Genomic DNA, 19,720 nt, shown 5'->3' with positions numbered 1-19,720 from the left:
TGGGAAATAAAAACCCCTAAGTCTGTAAGTACCTCCAACTGGGATTTGCCATTCACTCACTGACTCTCTCATTCATTCGTATGTACATACATTCAAAAATCTCAGGGCCAACCCTGGTGGCTGGTGGTAACAAAGATGCAAAAAATCAGACACAGGCCTCCTTGCAGACCCCCGGGAAAGATAAAATATACAACTGCAGCACAAACTTAGAAGTGGTAAGAATCACAAGCAAACTATGGATAAAATGTAGCACGTCACCATTAACGGCTAGTTTAAGCATTTATGCCTGGAGAAAGTGTGCACAGAATTATAAATTTCATAATCCAGCCTTACTAACTAAATGGTGGTAATTTTGATATTTAAGCCTCCCCACATAAGCTAATCACTTGGTCAATGCTTTGAGAATACAATACTATCAAATCTGAGATATAGAAATATATGTACATGAAGGTATAATAAATTAGCTCAACAAGGAGTTGGTCAAGATTTCTTTTCTGATATCGCATCAAATACAAATGGTTTTCCCAAATTACTTCAATCAATCTTGCCAGGGATAGGATGGGAGAGGAAAGGACCACATTCTTGCACATATGGAAATTAAATTTTCAATAGCCAGCCTCGTGTAAACAGATGTTATAAAACAGAAGGATTAGACCGTCACCATCTTTCCATTTGCCATGCTCTGGTAAGAACATTTAGTCTTTGGAGAATGTGGTTAAGGGCAAACTCGGAGCAGAATCACAAATCGGTGGCCCATGTTGAAGATAGCCTATGACTAGACTTGACTCATCGATGTGTTTCGTTTGGCCTACATGGTAATTTATTTTTTGTAATTTTAGAACTTGTCACCAGTATTTAAAAATAGAAAAATGGCACATAAAACTCTGGATTTCTGACTACTCTTGAAATACAGGAAAATCTGGTAAAGCTTTACCTAATCCTGCTCTGCCACAGTGAAAAGCATCTGAGCTGTAGATGCTCCCCTCTTCCCCCAAGACAGGCCATCCACTGTCCACATCTACCCTAACCCCACTTTGCCCACTTCACTCATATATATTACCTGCCTGGCCTGACGATGCTTTAGGGCTTTTGACTCCAGTCTTAAGGCCTGAGAAGAGAAACCCATTTAGTTTTTGGTCCTACTGATTTTCAGGCCCCATAGACAGCATGGTGATAATTTATCCCAGGCTGAGATGCAGCATAGCCTCCTAGTTCCTACAGGAAGGATCTGTGGCTATCCTCAAATGAAGGTCCATTTGGGCAAAACTTTCTCTAAGGTAGTGATGAGAAAGATACCAAAAGACATAGTCCCCATTCTCAAGAAGGGAGTCACTTTGAGGCTTGCCAGGAGGTCCTCTCTTCCTGTAAACATTTTGCTTTTTCTAACTGGAGAGGCAGGAGAACAAAGACCTAACTGTCAGCAGAGTCTTCTCTGAAAACCTTCGTTCTCCAGCCTGTGCTATAAATATGCAGTATCTGAAGACCCAGGTCCTATCTTACCTGTCTATATATACCTATTCAGCTTGTGTCACTGTACCCATTTGAACATATGATAATAGTGACAACAGCAGTAACTAATATTTATGAAGTACTTACTATGTTTTGCTTTTTATGAGCCAAACTTTTTCCATACATTAGCCCATTAGTTTCTACAATGACCGTATGAGACACGTTCTCTTACTAGGTTCAATTTACAGACAAGGAAATTGAAGCTTAGAAAGGTGAAGAGAATTTCCCACATTCACAGAGGTAGTAAGTGATAGTTAACTGTTGACTCCACATAATTTTCACTACTGAGTGGGCAAATGAGCAAATATTTGCAGCATCTGTAATTACCATGCATATTAGTTTCCCAGCTACTAAAACAAATAAATACTACACAATGGGCTGGCTTAAACAATGGAAATTTATTGGCTCACAGTTTTGAGGTGGGGAGAAGTCCAAAATGGAGACATCAGCAAGGTAATTCTTTCTCCTTCAGTACTGTGGTATTCTGGAGCTGGCTGATAGCAATCCTTGGGTTTGCTTGGTTTTTCCATCACAAGGCAAGACAGATGGTGGCATCTTCTTCTTTTTCCTCCAGGTTCTGTTGACTTCCAACTCCTGGCAGCTCCCGTGGCTTCTCCTTCTGTGTCCAGTTTCCTTTACTTAAGGACTTCAAGTATATTGGATTAAGGCCCACCTTTATTCAGTTTGGGCACACCTTAGCTGATATCTTCAAATGTCCACAATTTACAAATGATTTCACACCCACAGGACCAGGGATTGAGACCTGAACATGCTTACCCAGCAGGGTAAGCCCCATTAAAACTCAAGGTCTGAGTCATCTGTGGCTTTATTCTTTGTCCTCCAGGCCTGATGGAGTGACAGCCCCACCCCTTCCAAGTGCTTGTGCATTGGCCATGCTCTCCCCAAACACTGGTATGTAAGTCCCACCATCTCTGAACATTGGGAGGGTGGCCTGGCTCTATGCAGATGTCAGGACTCAGGACTCACCATCCAAGCATTGGGGTGGTGGCACTCTTCCTGCACACTTCCTGCACAAAAAGGTGAACGGTCCACCCCATGCAAGCATAGGGATGGACCCACATCTTCTACACATGAGAGTGGGCCCATTGTATTGGCCAAGGAGATTTCTTTGGCCCATACCTTACTTAGTTCATGCAAACTTTGCAAAATCTTGTTGGCTTTGCATGCAGTTTCATGTATAAACCATCAGAGCAATAGAACCTTCCGCAGATTCTTCCTGGACAACTGTATTTTCAATCCTGACTTCCTCTGAGATGTTGGACTGGATCCATGATCAGGCACCACCTCTTTAGCAAAGAGTTGTGAAGTTAAACTCTCATATGGAAACTTGTTCTCTGGAGACTCATTTTCTGGAAGTCAGGAAGGTTCCTGATAGCGCCACTTCTGCCCCTAATCTCAGAGCACACTCTGGACAGGCTGAGAATTTTCCAAATTATTAATTGATAGTTTCTTTGTGCTTAACAATTCAACCCTGAGTTTATCACTTTTCTCTGTCATTTCACTATAAGCTGCAAGGAGAAACCAGGATACACCTTCCACGCTCAGCTTGGAAATCTCTTCAGCTCAATAATCTCTTCAGCTCAATATTCAAGTTCACCACTGTCCTGGTTTGAAAGGAAGTATGCCCCCTAAGAAAAGCCAAGTTTTAATATAAATCCCATTTCATAAAGGTAGAATAATCTCTATTCAATACTGTAAGTTTGAAACTGTAATGAGATCATCTCCCTGGATGATGTGATTTAGTCAAGAGTGGTTGTTAAACTGGATTAGGGGATGACATGTCTCCACCCGTTTGAGTGGGTCTTGATTAGTTTGTGAAGCCCTACAAAAGAGGAAATATTTTGGAGAATGAGAGACTCAGAGAGAGCAGAGAATGCTGCAGCACTACGAAGCAGAGTCAACAAGCCAACGACCTTTGGAGATGAAGAAGGAAAATGCCTCCCGGGGAGCTTCACGAAACAGGAAGCCAGGAGAAGGCGCTAGCAGATGACGCCGTGTTCACCATGTGCCCTTCCAGCTGAGAGAGAAACCCTGACTGTGTTTGCCATGTGCCGTCTCACTTGAGAGAGAAACCCTGAACTTCATCGGCCTTCTTGAACCAAGGTATCTTTCCCTGGATGCCTTTGATTGGACATTTCTACAGACTTGTTTTAATTGGGACATTTTCTCGGCCTTAGAACTGTAAACTAGCAACTTATTAAATTCCCCTTTTAAAAAGCCATTCCGTTTCTGGTATATTGCATTCTGGCAGCTAGCAAACTAGAACAACCACTTTCATATTCTTTCTTCCATCCAGTAGCAGAATCCAATTTCATCAAATTCCCTGACACTTTATAACAAGGATAGAAATTCTACCAATTTCTAGTGATTCATTAATCATTTCCTTGTAAAGCCTCGCCAGAAGTACCTCTAACATACATAATTCTGCAAATATTCTGTTTATGATTAATTATGCGTTCTCTAAAACACACCCCACTTATTTTTTCCCATGTATTTTTAAAAATTTTTATTCTAGTAAAATATATGCAACCTCAGATTTCTTCTTTTAACCGCATTTACATATGTAATTAAGTGCTGTTAATTATACTCACAGTGTTGTGCTACCATCACCACGATCCATTACCAAAACTTTGCAATTAACCAGAATAGGAACTCGGTAGAATTTCAGCATTAACGCCCCATTCCCTATTCCCGCCATGGACCCTGTAACTTATATTCTAGATTCTGACTTGGTGAGCTTGCTTATTCTAATTATTTCCCATCGATGAGATCATACAATAGTTGTCCTTTTTTCTGGCTTATTTCATTCAACATGTCTTCAAGCTTCATCCATGTTGCCGCATGCATCAGAACTTCATTCCTTTTTGTGACTGAACTGTGTGTATTTTATTTATCCATTCATTTGTTGATGGACACTTGGATGGCTTCCACCTTTTGGTATTTTTTGAGCCCATTTTTGAGCCCTCACAGTTCTTCCAGTCTCTACCCAATGCCCAACTCAAAAGTCATTTCCTCATTTTTAGGTGTCATATCATAAAACACTTGCTTTCTGGTACCAAAAATTGTATTAGTTTTCTGGCTGCTAAAACAAACACCACACAATGGGCTGGCTTAAACAATGGAAATTTATTGGCTCACAGCCTTAAGCCTAAGAAAAGTCCCAGATTGAATCATCAGCAAGTTTATGCTTTCTCCTTGAAGACTGTGGCATTCTGGGGCTGGCTGCCAGAAATCCTTGGGTTCCTTGGCTTTTCCATCACATGGCAATGTGCTTGGTGGTGTCTCCTCCTTTATCTGCTGGGTTCCATTGACTTCCAGCTTCTGGCTGCTCCTCCTGTCGTCCAATTTCCTTTGCTTACCAGGACTTCAACCATATTGGATGAAGGCCCACCCTCATTCTGTTTGGGCATACCCTAACAGATAAAATCTAAAAATTCTTTTTGCAAATTGTTTCATGCTCATAGGACCAGGGGTCCCAACCAAGTCTGAACTTGCCTTTTGTGGAAGACATGACTCAATCCCCAACACCTGGGTCCGGCATTCTCATATATATGACCTCAGTTTTTCAAACCCAATACTTAATCCCCATTTATAAGATGCTGCTCAGAAAAAACGGAGTGACTTGACAAAAATCAGATAGGTAATAAGGTGCAGAGTCCGATCTGGAGCAAGGTTCTCTGATGCTCAACTCGGTGCTTTTCCTTTGGGTCTGTTTGTTCCCTTTATTAGGACAGAATGCATATTTATGCATGGCTTTTCAGGCAGTTAGTTTTCCAACTGGAAAATAAAACTAATAAAACTTTCTCAGTCATAACAAAGATTGTCACAAAGAACCAATACTGAAACCTAAACGTTCTGGTTAAAAAGAAAGTATTTAGTGGCATGCAGCCTGAGAGAATAGAAGGATGAGATCAATCACCCCTCAAGAAGAACCAGCTGTACTTGAAAAATGATGATGTTAGGACAGGCTCATAAAAAGAGAGGAATCTGAGATTCGGAACCAGGTGAATGGGCAGGTGGCCAACCTCAGTTCTCTCCAACTTGACTGTCCAAGAGTACCAGAAGCAAACCAAGGCCTCAGAAATGAAAGATGATTAAGGCCCATTATTTTTACTAAGCCCCTAAGAACATTGCTCTCCTTTGTTGATCTACACCAGCCATTCACATCCTTCAACTCATCACAAATAATGTTGGCCTAGATAGAACTTGTTCACGATTTCAGGATCCAAATAGAAACTAATCAGGCATGCATTCATTAAGTTTCGTGTGTTCATATCAGGAGAACGATGGGTAAGTTTTGGTATGTGTTGATGGGGGGTTGCTGAGGTCAAGTCTTTCTATATACAGAATGATCCAACAATTACAAGTATATTTTGGGTCACTCTCAGTCTGGAAGATCCATGGAGACAGAGGAGTTCTGGGGTCTGATCTGTTTCTCAAGTTCCTTCCAGATCCCACATTTCCCAAATCTGATGTTCCACAGTTCATCAGTCCCAGGAGATGATCTTTAAAAATCAAATTTTGTAGTCAAGTAAGTCTGGGACAGCTGTATATTCTATTCCCCTTTTAGAGATTTACAGTGAAACTTAAAGGCTCTGTTAATTTTTGTAGTCAATAAAACAGTTTAATTTAGTTTAATCCAATGTTTTCCCAAGTATATTTTCTTTCACTTAATTCTTATTAGCATCTAAAGGAACTAGCGTTCTTTTGCACACATTTTGAGCAACACCCTAAAACACCTGGAATGGTGAAACTTCACTATGGGGAGCAAGGAGTGGAAGAAGATACACATTAACTTGAACAACTTTTAAAATTGCAAAAGGAATAAAATGAAATATGATAAATTCACCTTCTTCCCACTGCAGACTCCAAACTCCAAACTCTGTTCTCCATAAATATCAATACTTTCTTGCATTTTCTGTCAAAACTATGATATGTGTGTGTGTGTTTATACAAATGAGAATACTTTATGCATACTGTTCTCTGTCTGCTTTTCTCACTTCAATATCTTAGAAAGTTTTTCGATAGCAGTGTGTAAACATTGGCTTCACTATCTTTAATGGCTTATATAGGACTCCATTGCATGATGCATCCCCATTTCTTTAACCAGTTGCCTACTGATAGACACACAGGTTGTTTGGAAAGTTCTTGGTAAGAAAGTTTGAACTTCAAGATAGAGCGTAAGGCCTGTGGGTTGATTCGGGCTGATAGGGACCTCAGGTCACTTGGGGTTTTAATTGGCTGTCGCAGGCCTGTGTCTTAGCATGGCTTGCCAACCTGTCAAGAGGAGGTAGAGCACATTTTCCCAGTACAATCTCTCTTTAAAAATTTGCTTTTCTTTTACAGTTTCAGTGATCTTAACAATCTCACCCCAGACATGAGATTAAGTGCCCCCTAGATGTCTGGAGTAGCCCTCACTGCAGGAATGTTTTAGCAATTTGATTGGTTCTATTGCTCATTATCTTTGTTATATGAGGCTTCTCTCCCTCACAACTCATTCACTCTATGCTGTATCTTCATTGATTTGTAAAGAGGAGACAACTTCTCTCATTCACATGTTCTCCTTTCTTTCTTGTCAAGTAATGAGAACATGTTGCAATAGGCTTTGCCACTCTAAAGAAAAACTAACCAAAATTCACCCTGGAAAGTGGAAAACAAAAATACTTCCCCTTTGAAAGTCAATGAAATAACAATTTTTCTGGGTCGAAATTAAAGCTGAAGGATCAAAAGTGAATTCTGCTTAGCAGATGATGTTTGGCTCTAAGAGTCTCCAGTCCTTAGATCAGTGACCCAGAACAGGCTTTTTTCCCAAGGTCCCTTGGAACTGGCCGGCTATTCATGGTCACTGATGATAGGGGGAAGCTGAGGAAAATCTTACTCCAGCTGACACTGACTCAGGGTCTAAGGACTTGAATAGAATCAGTCTCACTTGGAAGAAGCACGGAATCTCTTAGTCACTCATGGTCACACATCCCACTTTGGAAGAAAGAAAGCAGACAATTGCTTTTTTGGCAGAGTGCACTTCACCAAGACACTTATGTTTATCAATCTTCTTTTTCAACTTTTCCACTTCACAATAATCATTTTCTGTTGGTAACGCACCTGATGAACACAGAAGAAGCAAATGTAAACCTGCTCCGGAAGAACTATATGGAATTAGCACAGAGAAAAGTAATCTTCCCTAATGAATCTACAACACAAAAATACAAAATGCCTAAGGAAATGATCCTTCATAATTAAGAGTCAGTAGCTAAAGTAACAAGGATGATTAGCTCCCACAGAATTTTAGATAAAAAAAAAATCACAAAAAAATGTAAATCTATTAGGCTTTAGGCTTTATTGAATTAAAGAGATAAAAGAAACAAATGACATATGAAAGAAAAGAAAAAGCCAATTAAGAAAAAAGAACCAAACAGGACTTCTAGAAATGAAAATGTGCTAAGGAAATTAAACACTCAATAAACATGTTAAACAGAAGATTAGATACAACTAAACAGGGAGTTAGTAAATTGGAAGATATATTCAAAATAACTAAACAGAATTCAGCACAGAGATATTAAGAGATAGAAACAAAACGATGGCTAACAGACATGGAGAAAATTTTGAAAGGGTCAAGCATATATATAAATATAATATACAAGAAGTTCCAAAGAGAGAAAATAGACAAGGAGAGAAAGTGACAAAGCTGAGAATTTTCCAGGATTGATTAAAATTGTCAATCCATAAACTGAAGATGAACAATGAATCCTGAGCACTCCAAATAAAAACAAGTTCACTTCTAGTCATATTGTAATGAAATTTCCAAATTGAAAAAAGAGAGAAAATCTTAGTAACAGAGAAATGCAGATTATTAAGGACAAAAATTAGACTGACAAAAATCAGGCTTGTCAAGGCATTGGGATGACACCTGCAAAATATCAAGCCAAAATAATTATCAACCTAAGATTTTATGCTCAGCTAATTTTATCATTCAACCTTGAGAATGAAGTAAAGACATAGTTAGGCAAAGAAAGACTGGAAAGTTTATCCCTCATATACCCTTCTGAAAAAATTCCTAAAGGAAATACTTCGCAAAGAAGGAGATTGCTCCTAAAAGAAAGAAATGGATGTGTGCCGTGATAAATAGCAAATAAACTGTTAAATATAGTAAATCTAAATAGAATTCACTATTGAAAAAATATTGAACACTAATGATGGCTAATGAGGATGGAATTAGTATTAGGCAACAATAACAATAAGATTTTTAAAAGTTTTTGTATTGTTAAGAGGAAGAGAAGGTATGTTGATTTATCTTAAGCAATGGTAATTCAATAACACATTTTTTAAAATTTAAGAGGAAATCCTTAAGAGAATGGAAAGAGCAGATAGAGGAGAAAAGGAAGGAAAAAAGAAAAGTTGCTCACTCACTAGAAGTCAGAAAAGGAATAAAAAAATGAGCAAAGAAAAACCTGGTATAGAAAATGTAAGATAAAAAAGATAATACAATAAACACAAATTTATTTCTAAAAATAAAAAATAAAAGAAAATTAAACTCACAAGTTTAAAAAACAGATTCTCATCTGGATGTTTAAAAATCAACTATAATTTTTTTTTTACAAGGGGCATGCCTAAGACATAAAAATTCAAAAAGATTGAAATAAAATTTGGAAAATGAGTATAGGAAAATATTACCCAACAGAAAGCTGGTATAGCAAAATTAATATCAGATAAAATAGATTTTAAGTGAAAGTAATTTCTAGGTATAAAGATGGTCATTAAAAATGATAAAAGGACAAGTGCACGGTGGTTCAATGGTAGAATGCTTGCTTTCATGCGGGAGACCCGGGTTCGATTCCCGGACCATGCACCTCCCCGCCCCTCACCCCCCAAAAAATGATGAAAGGAACAATTCACCAGAAATATATAAGAATACTGAACCTATGCACCCCTAATAACACAGCCTCAAAATCTGTGGCAAAATTTGGTGAAATTGTAGGTTTAAAGTTACAAATACACAGGCATAGAAGAAGAGCTTTACATACCTCCCAGAAATTTATCAACTGGACAAATGCTAATAAAGATATAGACAATTCAAACAACAAATCAGCAAGCTTGATTTAATGGTTATATAGAGAGCTGTGCACCCCATAATTTAAAAAATACATGTTCTTTTCAAGCTCAAGGGAACATTTACAACAATTTACCATATATTAAACTTGTTTCAATAAATACTCAAGAGCTGATATAATTTAAACCCTTTTTCCTGATTATAAGGAAATCAAATTAAAAATTAAAAATAGGGGGTGCAAGAGTAGTTCAATGGTTGAATTTTCACCTTCCATGTGGGAGACCTGGGCTCGATTCCCAGCCCACGCACTGCCCTCACCCCTGTAAAAAAAATTCAATGAATGGTGCTGCAAAAACAGGATAGTCACATGGAAAAATAATGAAATGTGACCCTCACCATATAGCATACAAAAAATTTTTTAAAGATTATTCTCTTCCAAATCAATGTTAAAAATTTTTTAAAGCACATTTATAGAGATCGCATGACTAAAGGAAAAAAAAATCAGTGAAAATATTACCCATTGAAACTTACAAGAAACATCTCAGTAATTACTAGGATGAACATATTATTTTGAAAAGCACCAATACCTATGTTAGATAAAGAAAACCAGATAAACTCAAATAGGAAAGAAAGCAGAATTACTGAAGTGGAAAACAAAAAAAAACCACACCTTAAGAATTAAAAAGCGTATATAATCACAGATTCAGTAGTGATTTAAAAAGCCATAAGCAAATGCTATTAAATCACTTTTAAATATTATTTTCAAAGCATTAATTTTAAATGCATTAATCCTTTTGAAAAATTACATTTGAAAATGAAGATGAGATACAATTTTCTATGAAAAAATATTAATTGTCAAATTGAATCAAGAATAAAAAATCTGAATTAGACCTATAACCTATAACCTGTAAGACTCTCTCTCTCCCTACAAGTTATCTTTGGTGAACAGGTAATCCCTATTTTACACAAAGTATTCCAGAAAGTAGAAAAAGAGGAAAAGAGCTCCAACTCATTTTATGAGGTTAATATAGCCTTGACAATAAAACTAGAAAAGGACAACACAAGAAAAAAATTAGATCAAATCCTAAATAAAAAGTGCAAACTTAATGCTGCATGATTAGGTAAGAATGCTTTAGCACTGTGAAATACATCATTGTAATTTACTGCATCAACAGATAAAAAGAAAAATCTATGTACTCATCTCAATAGCTGCAGAAAAGATAGTTAAAAAAATTCAGCAGTCATTCCTAATGAAAAGTTTTAGCAAATGAGAAATAGACAATAATTTATTTACGCAAATGAAGAATGTCTACCAAAAATCCATAAGAATTCGTTCTTTGAAGAAGTAGTTTCTTTAAAGTTGGGAATAAAACAAGGATGTCCACAATTATGGCTTTCATTTACATTGTACCAAATCCTGTAAGTGTGATTAACAATGCTGAGTGTGAGTGCGGTTGAAAGGGGGAAGCTAAGGTCCTGTGTGTCACTAGAAGGAAAGCCAGGGGACAAAACCTGGGACTGTATGATATAGGACAACCTATAGTGGACAATGACTGTTAATTGGACAAATAAAAGAAAGTTCTTGCATGAACTAGAACAGAAGTGTGTTACTATTACAAGGTGCTGATGATAGGGTTGTATATGGGAAAAACACAATTAATGCAAACGAAGGACTAGAGTTAACAGTAGCATTGTAATACTCTTTCACTAATTGTAATAAAGGCACTATATTAAAGCTGTGTCAATAATAGGGTGGTATAGAGGTATGGGACTCTTTTTTTCAGAAGAATGATGAATGCATAACTATGTGATATTACCAAGAGCCATTGGTAGTACACTTAGGATGGACTGTATGGTGTGTGAATAAACTAATTTTTAAGCAAACACCACATACCAGAGGTCTTAACCATAATAATAAGACAATAAGAAGAAATAAAATATTTAAGAATTAGAAAGAAAGAAAGAAAATAAAAGCCTTCATTAGTCTTAGAAAAAAAATTCACGTCTATCCCATTGGTAGTTCAATAGAACATTTGGCAATAAGGAAAACGTTCTGTATCTGTGCTGTCTGGTATGGTAGGTACTAGTCAAGTATGTTACTAAGCACTTAAAATGTGACTAGTGAAGCTGAGGAACTGAACTTTTCATTTTATTTAAGCTCAGTTTAAATTTAAGTCACCATACATGATTAGTGGCTATCATATTATACAGTGCAAGTCTGTACCTAGTATTCAAGATAATTTACAAACTTGAATTAATCAAAGAGTTTAGCAAACTTGCTGAACAGAAAATCAACATATAAAAACCAAAATCGTTCTTAAACTTGAATAATAGCCAATTAGGAAACACTTTTAAAAGATTCCACACAAAATAGTCATAATAACTACAAGGCGTCTAGGAATGTATCTAACAAAAGATATATATGAGTTACACAAAGTAAATTATAAAGCCTTCGTAAGGAATGTAAAAATCAATCCTATGGATGAAGAGCTACTTCATGTTCATGGGTGGGTAGGTTCGATATTCTAAAGGTGTTAGTTCTACTGAAAATAATACATAAATCCAATGCTATTCCAATTAAAATCTCTGCAGGGTATTTGTGGAACTGGAGCTGATCCTAAAATTCATGGGAAAGAATTCAGGGCGAAAAATAGTCAAGACAATATTGAAGAAAAATAATAAGGAAGAAAAATAGGAGATAATTAAAACTGTTTAGAAAGTGACTTTTAATACAAAATATTGGATTGGTACAGGTTTGGACAAAAAGATCAATGAAACCGAATAAAGTCAAGTCATAAACCACATATATATGAGAACTGGTTTAGGACAACTGTCATCACAATCAATAGAGATAGGATAGATAGTGGTATTTATCAGATAATGGTATAGAAACAATTGGCTATTCTCCGAAGAGAAATAATAGACCCTTCACACGCACTTCACATCATATACCAAGATAAATTCTAGAGTTTTAAAGACCTAAATACAAAAGGCAAAATAGTAAACCTTAATAAAAAATTACAAAATATCTTTAATGTCTAGATTTCAATAAACACTAATATCCTACAACCAATAAGAAAAATAATGCACCAAGAGAAAAATGGGCAGAGGATATAAAAATGCAATTCACAGAAGAGGAAACTTAAGGTTTCAGTAAGCATATGAAAGTTGATCAACCTCACTAGTAATTAAGGAGATGCAAATTACAACTGCAATGAAATTCTTTTTCTCTCCATGGGAAAAAAATATAAAAGTTAAAAAATACCAACAGTTAGTGAGATGTAGGAAAATGGAACGTCATCTGTTGCTGCGGGGAGCAGAAGTCTGAAGTCACTTTGACATGCAATTTTACAACACACATGAAGTTGAAGACGCACATACTCAGGTCCACCAAACCCAACCATTGCTTAGTGTATATGCTAGAGAAATCTTGAACACGTGTACAAAGGGGTCCACTGCAGCAGATTGGAAATTGTGAACATAACTGTTCACGTGGGAAATGGATAAACAAACCACACACACTAATAGCTAAGTGAATTAACTAAATCGCTATGACCCAAAATGAATCTCAAAAATGTGTCTTTGAGGGAAAAACTCAAACAAAAGAAGATATATAAGCTATGATGCCAGGTACATAAATTTCAAAAACATACGGAACCATGGCAGGTATTGTTACGTTCGACTGTAGTAAGAGCTCAGAAGTATACATGGGAACGATAACGTCAGTACAGCGAAGGAAACCCAAAGAGATTTGATTCTAATCCCAGCTCTACCACATACTTGCTTGTGGGCAATTTGCTTAACTGTGTTAAACCTTCATTTCCTCATCTGTAAAATGAGAATAATTCCTTTTCCTCATGAAATATTTTTAAGGATTAAAGAGCATCTGGTGTATGAGTATGTTCAATAAATATTAACCCTCTTCATTCACTCTTGTCCTTATCACAATATTTGAAGGGGGAGAACTAAGTATCTCCTCCTGCCTCGGGCCTCTTTACATGCACGGGGAGTGGAACCCTTAGTGTTCAACCTTTCTACAAGCTCATATTTTGAACCTTCAACTTTCTCAAAGTGACAGAACACTCTGATTCAGAAGTACAAGTTTGTGAAGGATCGAGAAGTGAACATAAATATAAGTAAACAACAAGAAGCAGGTAGGATTGACCATGCATGTTTTCTCTGATTCTCTCCTGTGGTGGAAAAAAACATACGACAGGATTCTGCAAGCCTCTGTTCCCTCATCTGTAAGATGCAGGGGTCAGACAACTGAGACCATTTCATACCAAAGCCAGGCTATGAGAGTTGGAGGAGAGTGGATCCCTCCATGGCTTAGGCAGACAAGCTACCAGTGGCCAGAATCAGTCACCAGACTGCTGAGGGCAGAGACTTTCCATCTAGCACCTGATGGCAAACTGATGGCTCTGACTCCACGTGACTCCCAATCCTGTCCATCAAAGGCTTTTGAGTAGGGGATGGCTTTGCAATGGAATAAAATAGAACCAAGCAGGGAAAAAACAGAGAAGGGGGAGGGGAGGGTACTTTCAAGTCAGCAGGCAGGAGAGAGATGTTATGGAGTCTGTTAAGGACCACTTCCTTTTGGGTCCTTTGCTCGGAAGCCAAAAGGGTGGTCTCAAGGAGAATCCAGAAGATGGAAATAGTAGACAAAAGCCCAGTGCTCTGCATGGGACCAGGTGAACCACCTCAGAACTCTGGTGTTTAAGAAAAAACATTTGAAGATGTTTGGACCCAGTGGAGAGGTCCAAAACTACAATGTTAGCAGATCTTCTATAAAATTTCCTTGCCACGAACACACTTGTCCTATACAGGATCTTTTCCTGTAATGAGAAAAGATCTCTTTTTGCTTCCTCTACGGTCTATGAATTTTAGGCTAATAAATTAGTTAAGTCTTCTTGGGTTTTCACCTGAAAGGAGTTAATTCTTATCAAATGATGGTACATTAAGAATGACTGGAGTATCGTTTTATTTCTTTTTCTGTTGTCTTTTTATTTCTTTTTCTAAATCAATGCAAATGTACTAAGAAATGATGAATATGCAACTATGTGATGATATTAAGAATTACTGATTGTATATGTAGAATGGAATGATTTCTAAACATTTTGTTAATTTTTTTAATTAATAAAAAAAAGAATACATATCAAAAAAAAAAAGAATGACTGGAGTAAAAATGTCAGCCTTGTGTTCATTGGTTGGGTGACATTGGATGAGCTTCTTAATTATGTTACACCTGATTCTCGCCGGGCAAAATGGAGTTGATCATTTTCTCTCTATCTCCCAGGAAGATATAAATATAAACAAGAATCAAGAGAAAACACCCTGAGCTCTTTGGAGGAAAAGGACGATGGAAACCCAAGGCTAGTGTGAGCGTGAAGTAGGCAACCAGGCTCCACGCTGATTTAGAGGAGAGGTGATCACACCAGCCTGTGCCTCGGCTTCCCCATCAGTAAAGAAGGTTGATGATATTGGCCCCACCCTATTTCAGAGCTATCTACCAGTAGTTGGGATTCTAAATAATGAATAGACCAAAATTGCACTGAACTACAACCTGCAAAGTGGATGTCTCCTCTAACCTGGTTTATTTTACTCTAAATGCTGCCTGATATATTCTTTTGTTTCAAAAGCTCCCTGATATATAATAGACCTACTCTAAAATGTGAGGAAACTTTGTCATAGCAGTTTTAAAGCCTTAGAGTTTCTATAGCCAGCATATCTCAGAAGCAGCCCACAAGTGAATGATGAACTCTGTGACTCTGGCTAGAAGGGAAGTTTGGTCACTAAGGTACTCAGGAAGAGACACGTAAAACACTGCCATGTCTGAAATTTCTCATATACCATCCTACTTCCTTCCATCCTCCCTCCTGCACTGCCCACTCCCCTAAGCCCTTCATACCCCGTGTCCCAGGCCTCTGCCCTCTCTATTTCCCCTTTGGGGCACAAATCAAGAGGATTACCTTTAGCAGAAGTATTTGCATTTTTCATTCTTAGAGATGCCAAGAGGTGGGTCTCTAACATGGAAGCTGGCCTGAGTAAGAGATGAATGTAGTGTATTATCTTCTTTACTATGCAAGTAGATGCTGCCTACTCATAAGGCCACCCCTGGAAAGAGTGTTCTAGTTCAGGAGGAAATATGGTGACTTCCTGGGCTGTTCACCTCAGCATCTTCAATAAGATGAGCTCTGTACCCAAGAATCCTGGAAAGTTTGAAGACAGAAGAGGGTACCCAGAATAGTGAGGAGGGAATGTAGCTCCTGTGGGAAATGCCTGGAGATCCTGGGAAGTAAAGACACTCGCTTAAGTGTACAACGAATGGGCCGGCCTCATTCACGTGCCCACCAGATAAATGAGTATGGCCATGGGTCCAATGTATGGAAATGTTGCAGCAAAAAGTCTGATTTGCTATCTATCAGGGATATTGCCAAGGGGATCCCGGGAATGGGAGTGAAGAGCTCTGGAACTAGAAAGAATCCCAGTTGTATGTATTCCTGGCTTTGGCCAGCCACTTGGTCTCTTTGAACTATCACATCTCCAACTGTTTCAGGGTGATAATAATTTTTTAGTTAATTTTTCATGAATTTGTCTCCCCTTAATGTTGTCAGTAGGCTTTATTAGTCATTACACTCTGGTGTGCTTTCCTTAAGAGCAGTTTTTGCGAAGAAGGAGAAAAATGGCACTACACTCCCTGGAGCCAGGGGAGAAACCAACTTCACGATTTGAAAGACTGATGAATCTTGCATATCCTCTTCCATTTTTTAATGCCCCCATTCCTCCCTGCTTTATCAACATGGGGAGACTTTTATGGGAAAAAGCAAGAAAAAATGCACATTTTTCCAATACAGCAGAAACAATGATTTTTTGGATCACTTTTGATTTAGATCTATTGATTAGATAGTTATTGTGTTTGTGCAGAAAATTCGTGCTTATTCATCTCCATAAGCCTCCACAAAATCTAAGATTATATTCAAGTTATGGATTTTGTTAGGGTCTTCTTTAGAAAATAAATGTGCTGTATTGCAGGAAATAACGAGCATTAGCTAGTTAACTTAATATTAAGTTTAATTTATTTAACATATCAAACTATAATAAGGCACTATTTCTTTAGCACCTCCTTGAAGTTGCTAGTAGCATGAGTAGGTAGAATAATGAAAGACTGAAAGCAACTTTCATCTTGTCAGTTCAGGAAGGTTGAGGTTATGAAACACTGCGTTAAGAAATAAAGAAGTTTTTAACTTTTTAGGTTGTGAAAAGGATGTTTATTTCACTTCCTCCTCTTTGTTTGCTGCAGAGTACTAAGAACTGAACTTGCTTCACTTTTCGGCACCACATGTCATTGTGCTGCTGAAATCAGTCTGTAATGGGAACCTCTCTCCTCTTTGGGACCAGATTGTCAAGTAACAAGACCAAGAGTCTCTGCCTTGCTGAGGGCAATTTTCCAGTAAGCAATGAATGGAATCAGAGGAATCATGGGCTCCCTTTTTCTCTCTTTCCGTCTAACTTCTCCTATCTACATTGTGGTCTTAGTAGCCAGGGCTTATGGACAAGAAATTGTCCAGAATGTCTTGCAAATACTCGAGTGAATCAGGAAAAGAAGAGGCTCTTAGAGACCAGAAAACTTAAAATGCTTCATTTTACACCATTTCAGTTTTCTGAGTTCACAAATTCATTAGTCTCGAAGTCGGCTTAGCTGATACATTCTAAATTCATTGCACTTTCTTCCAAATTGCTATGTATTCACCCTAAGCAAAGAACTTTGTATGCCTACAAAGTTTGTAGGCAATTCTCTGTAACCTCAAGGAAACTTAAACTGTTGATGCCCAAAGTAAGAACTCTTTGCATAGGTTGTTATTTTAAAAAACAAGTTAAAACTAAATGCTGCCCTACATTTTCTTCATAAATGGTCTGACTCCAGCTGAAAATGCAGGATTCAGGCAACAGCAGAACATTCGTGTTTACTCATCCCCATAAGCCTTCACAAAATCTAAGATTATCTTCACAGCAGGATGAAAGCATAGCATCCACACCGCTTGAGAAAACTTTCCAAGCTCTTGTTAACAGCTGAACAAATCTCTGGACAAAATCTTCAAGAGGTTCTTAGAATCAGCCCCTCATTCATACCTCGAAGGTTCTTGTAACTGTCTAATTATAGCTCTTTGGTGATTAGCTTGATTTGAATGGAGGGAAAAGGGATACAAAATCAGGAGCTGGACATCACAAGTGGTCTGACAACACAGTATTTGCCAAGGTAATGGGCTTTTCTTGCCATTCATATTTATAGGCTGTCCATACTTATTTCAGATGGCTGAGTTGCCACAAATGCATGTGGGAAGCAAATAGGGTACAAATCAATTAATCAATGAGAAAAATTTCTAACAACTGCCTGTTTATATCCCAAAAGCCATATGAGAGTCTGAGTAAATCCTTGAAATGAAAATGCTTCGTTTCCCCTCTTCCTACCTTCATCAACCTTTGCGGATAAATTAAATGAATTAATGAAAATATAATATTGTGGCCGCTAAAATAGCCAAAAAGCCTAGAAGTAACCTGTTGTTTTCTGAGATAAATGAGTGTTTATCTCAGAATACTTTAAAAACAAAACAAAACTCTCTACTACTAGCTAGGCAGATAGGGAGGTATCATTTGGTCAGAATTCAAGAAATCAGGAAATACTTACAATCATAATAAACGTGCCCAAGAACTCGGAGAGGGTTTCTTTAGCTAAGCTGCTCTTCAAGACCAGTTTCTGCTTTAAGTTCTTCCCCTTGTGTCCCTTGTCAGGCTGCATCTTACGGCTTCTCCAGGGACCACTCTCTCCACCAATGCCTGCTTGCTCTGGTCCTGACTTTTCACTTGCACATGAAAACGGATATTTTGACAACTGCTCACAGATTCCTGAAGATGTCTGGTGAGATTCTCCGATTATACAAACACTGTCCCAATTAGAGGCTGTGACTTAATCCTCTTCTAGTAAAACTGCCATCCCCTGTTTGCTGCTGTTTGTTTGAAATAGCAAGTCAGAACCTGAAATCCCCCAGATGGTCCTTTTTGTGCCTGATAGATTAATCATTACCTTTATTCTCAGAGTATTTTTTCTGTTTTTTTTTCTTCAGAAATGAGAAAAGAGAGGTTGTGCTGGTTGTGTTGCCAAACCACAGCGATGGGCCCCAGGCCAGAAGAGATTTACATGTTACACAATTGCAGGCTTCTGATTTTTTTTTTCCTATTCTGAAGTGGGTGGTTGGGTATAGTTTAGAATTGTCAAATCAGATACGTATACATCCAGTATAAACATTCTTTTCTGAAGGAATTTTCATCCATGCTGGAGAATATGATAGGGAATAAAGATTTACTGTCCTACTGGAATAATCACACTCTTTTTCTTCTCACATCATTTCAGTGACCATGACACCACCCTGAGGTTGGTAAGAACCACTGCATCCAGTTTAGAGATGGAGAAAATAACACTGCGAGACCACTGCAAGGATCACATCACACGTCTGTACCACACGATGGAGTCTATGCCTCAGTTATGGAAGCTGGAATCAACTGAGCATAGTTTCGGATCCAAGAATCAGAAACATGGAGAAGGCAACTTTTTGAGTTGCACGGTAAGTCTTTCTTCTGAAGAAGCATTGCCATTTAAAAACCAAGTTACTCCTCTCCATTTATTAGGAATTATTTAGGCAAAATCCTTAAAAAATAAACAACAGCAGTTTGACATTCTCTACAGAAAGATCACTGAGCCAGAGAGAGACCCACCTGAGTATATGTCACCCCAATTCAACAGGAAAGGGTGGAAACACCCACATAGGCTCCTAGGTTAAACCATTTGAGTTTGATGAATTGACATCCTTGCAGACAACAACCGTGTTTTGTACTAGCTTATTGTTCTGTCAAATAGTCAAGCCTGGTTTTCAAAGCTTGTTTGTCTGAAGAAATAATACCCAGCAGTAGCATCTGAATGCCAAAGCAGTTCAACGGAGTAAGTACACACATTGTGTTCTTCTTCCTGACCCGCCCACAGAGAAGCCAGCTCTGTTTCAGGCCCTGTCCTACCTTTGCATTTCCAGCTGAGAAGGTGAGCAGGAAGGGAAGGAGGACAGAACCAGGGAAGGAGAAGTAGACATCGTG

The 19,720-nt window shown here is 38.0% G+C and overlaps 1 protein-coding gene across 1 annotated transcript in view; it reads right to left on the bottom strand.

Moving 5' to 3' along the window:
• AQP9 (aquaporin 9) overlaps nt 1-18,706 on the bottom strand; it is a 48,223-nt gene extending 29,517 nt beyond the window's left edge. Inside the window, exon 1 of the mRNA XM_077128029.1 lies at nt 18,264-18,706. Within this exon, the coding sequence (XP_076984144.1) occupies nt 18,264-18,374 (111 nt within the window). The 5' untranslated portion in view covers nt 18,375-18,706. The remainder of the gene's footprint in view (nt 1-18,263) is intronic.
• Nucleotides 18,707-19,720: the final 1,014 nt, after the last annotated feature.

Source organism: Tamandua tetradactyla, chromosome 14 (genome assembly GCF_023851605.1).
Source record: "Tamandua tetradactyla isolate mTamTet1 chromosome 14, mTamTet1.pri, whole genome shotgun sequence".
Lineage (NCBI taxonomy): Eukaryota > Metazoa > Chordata > Mammalia > Pilosa > Myrmecophagidae > Tamandua > Tamandua tetradactyla.
Note: the sequence above shows the minus strand (reverse complement) of the source record. Positions and strands in the feature narration are given on the sequence as shown.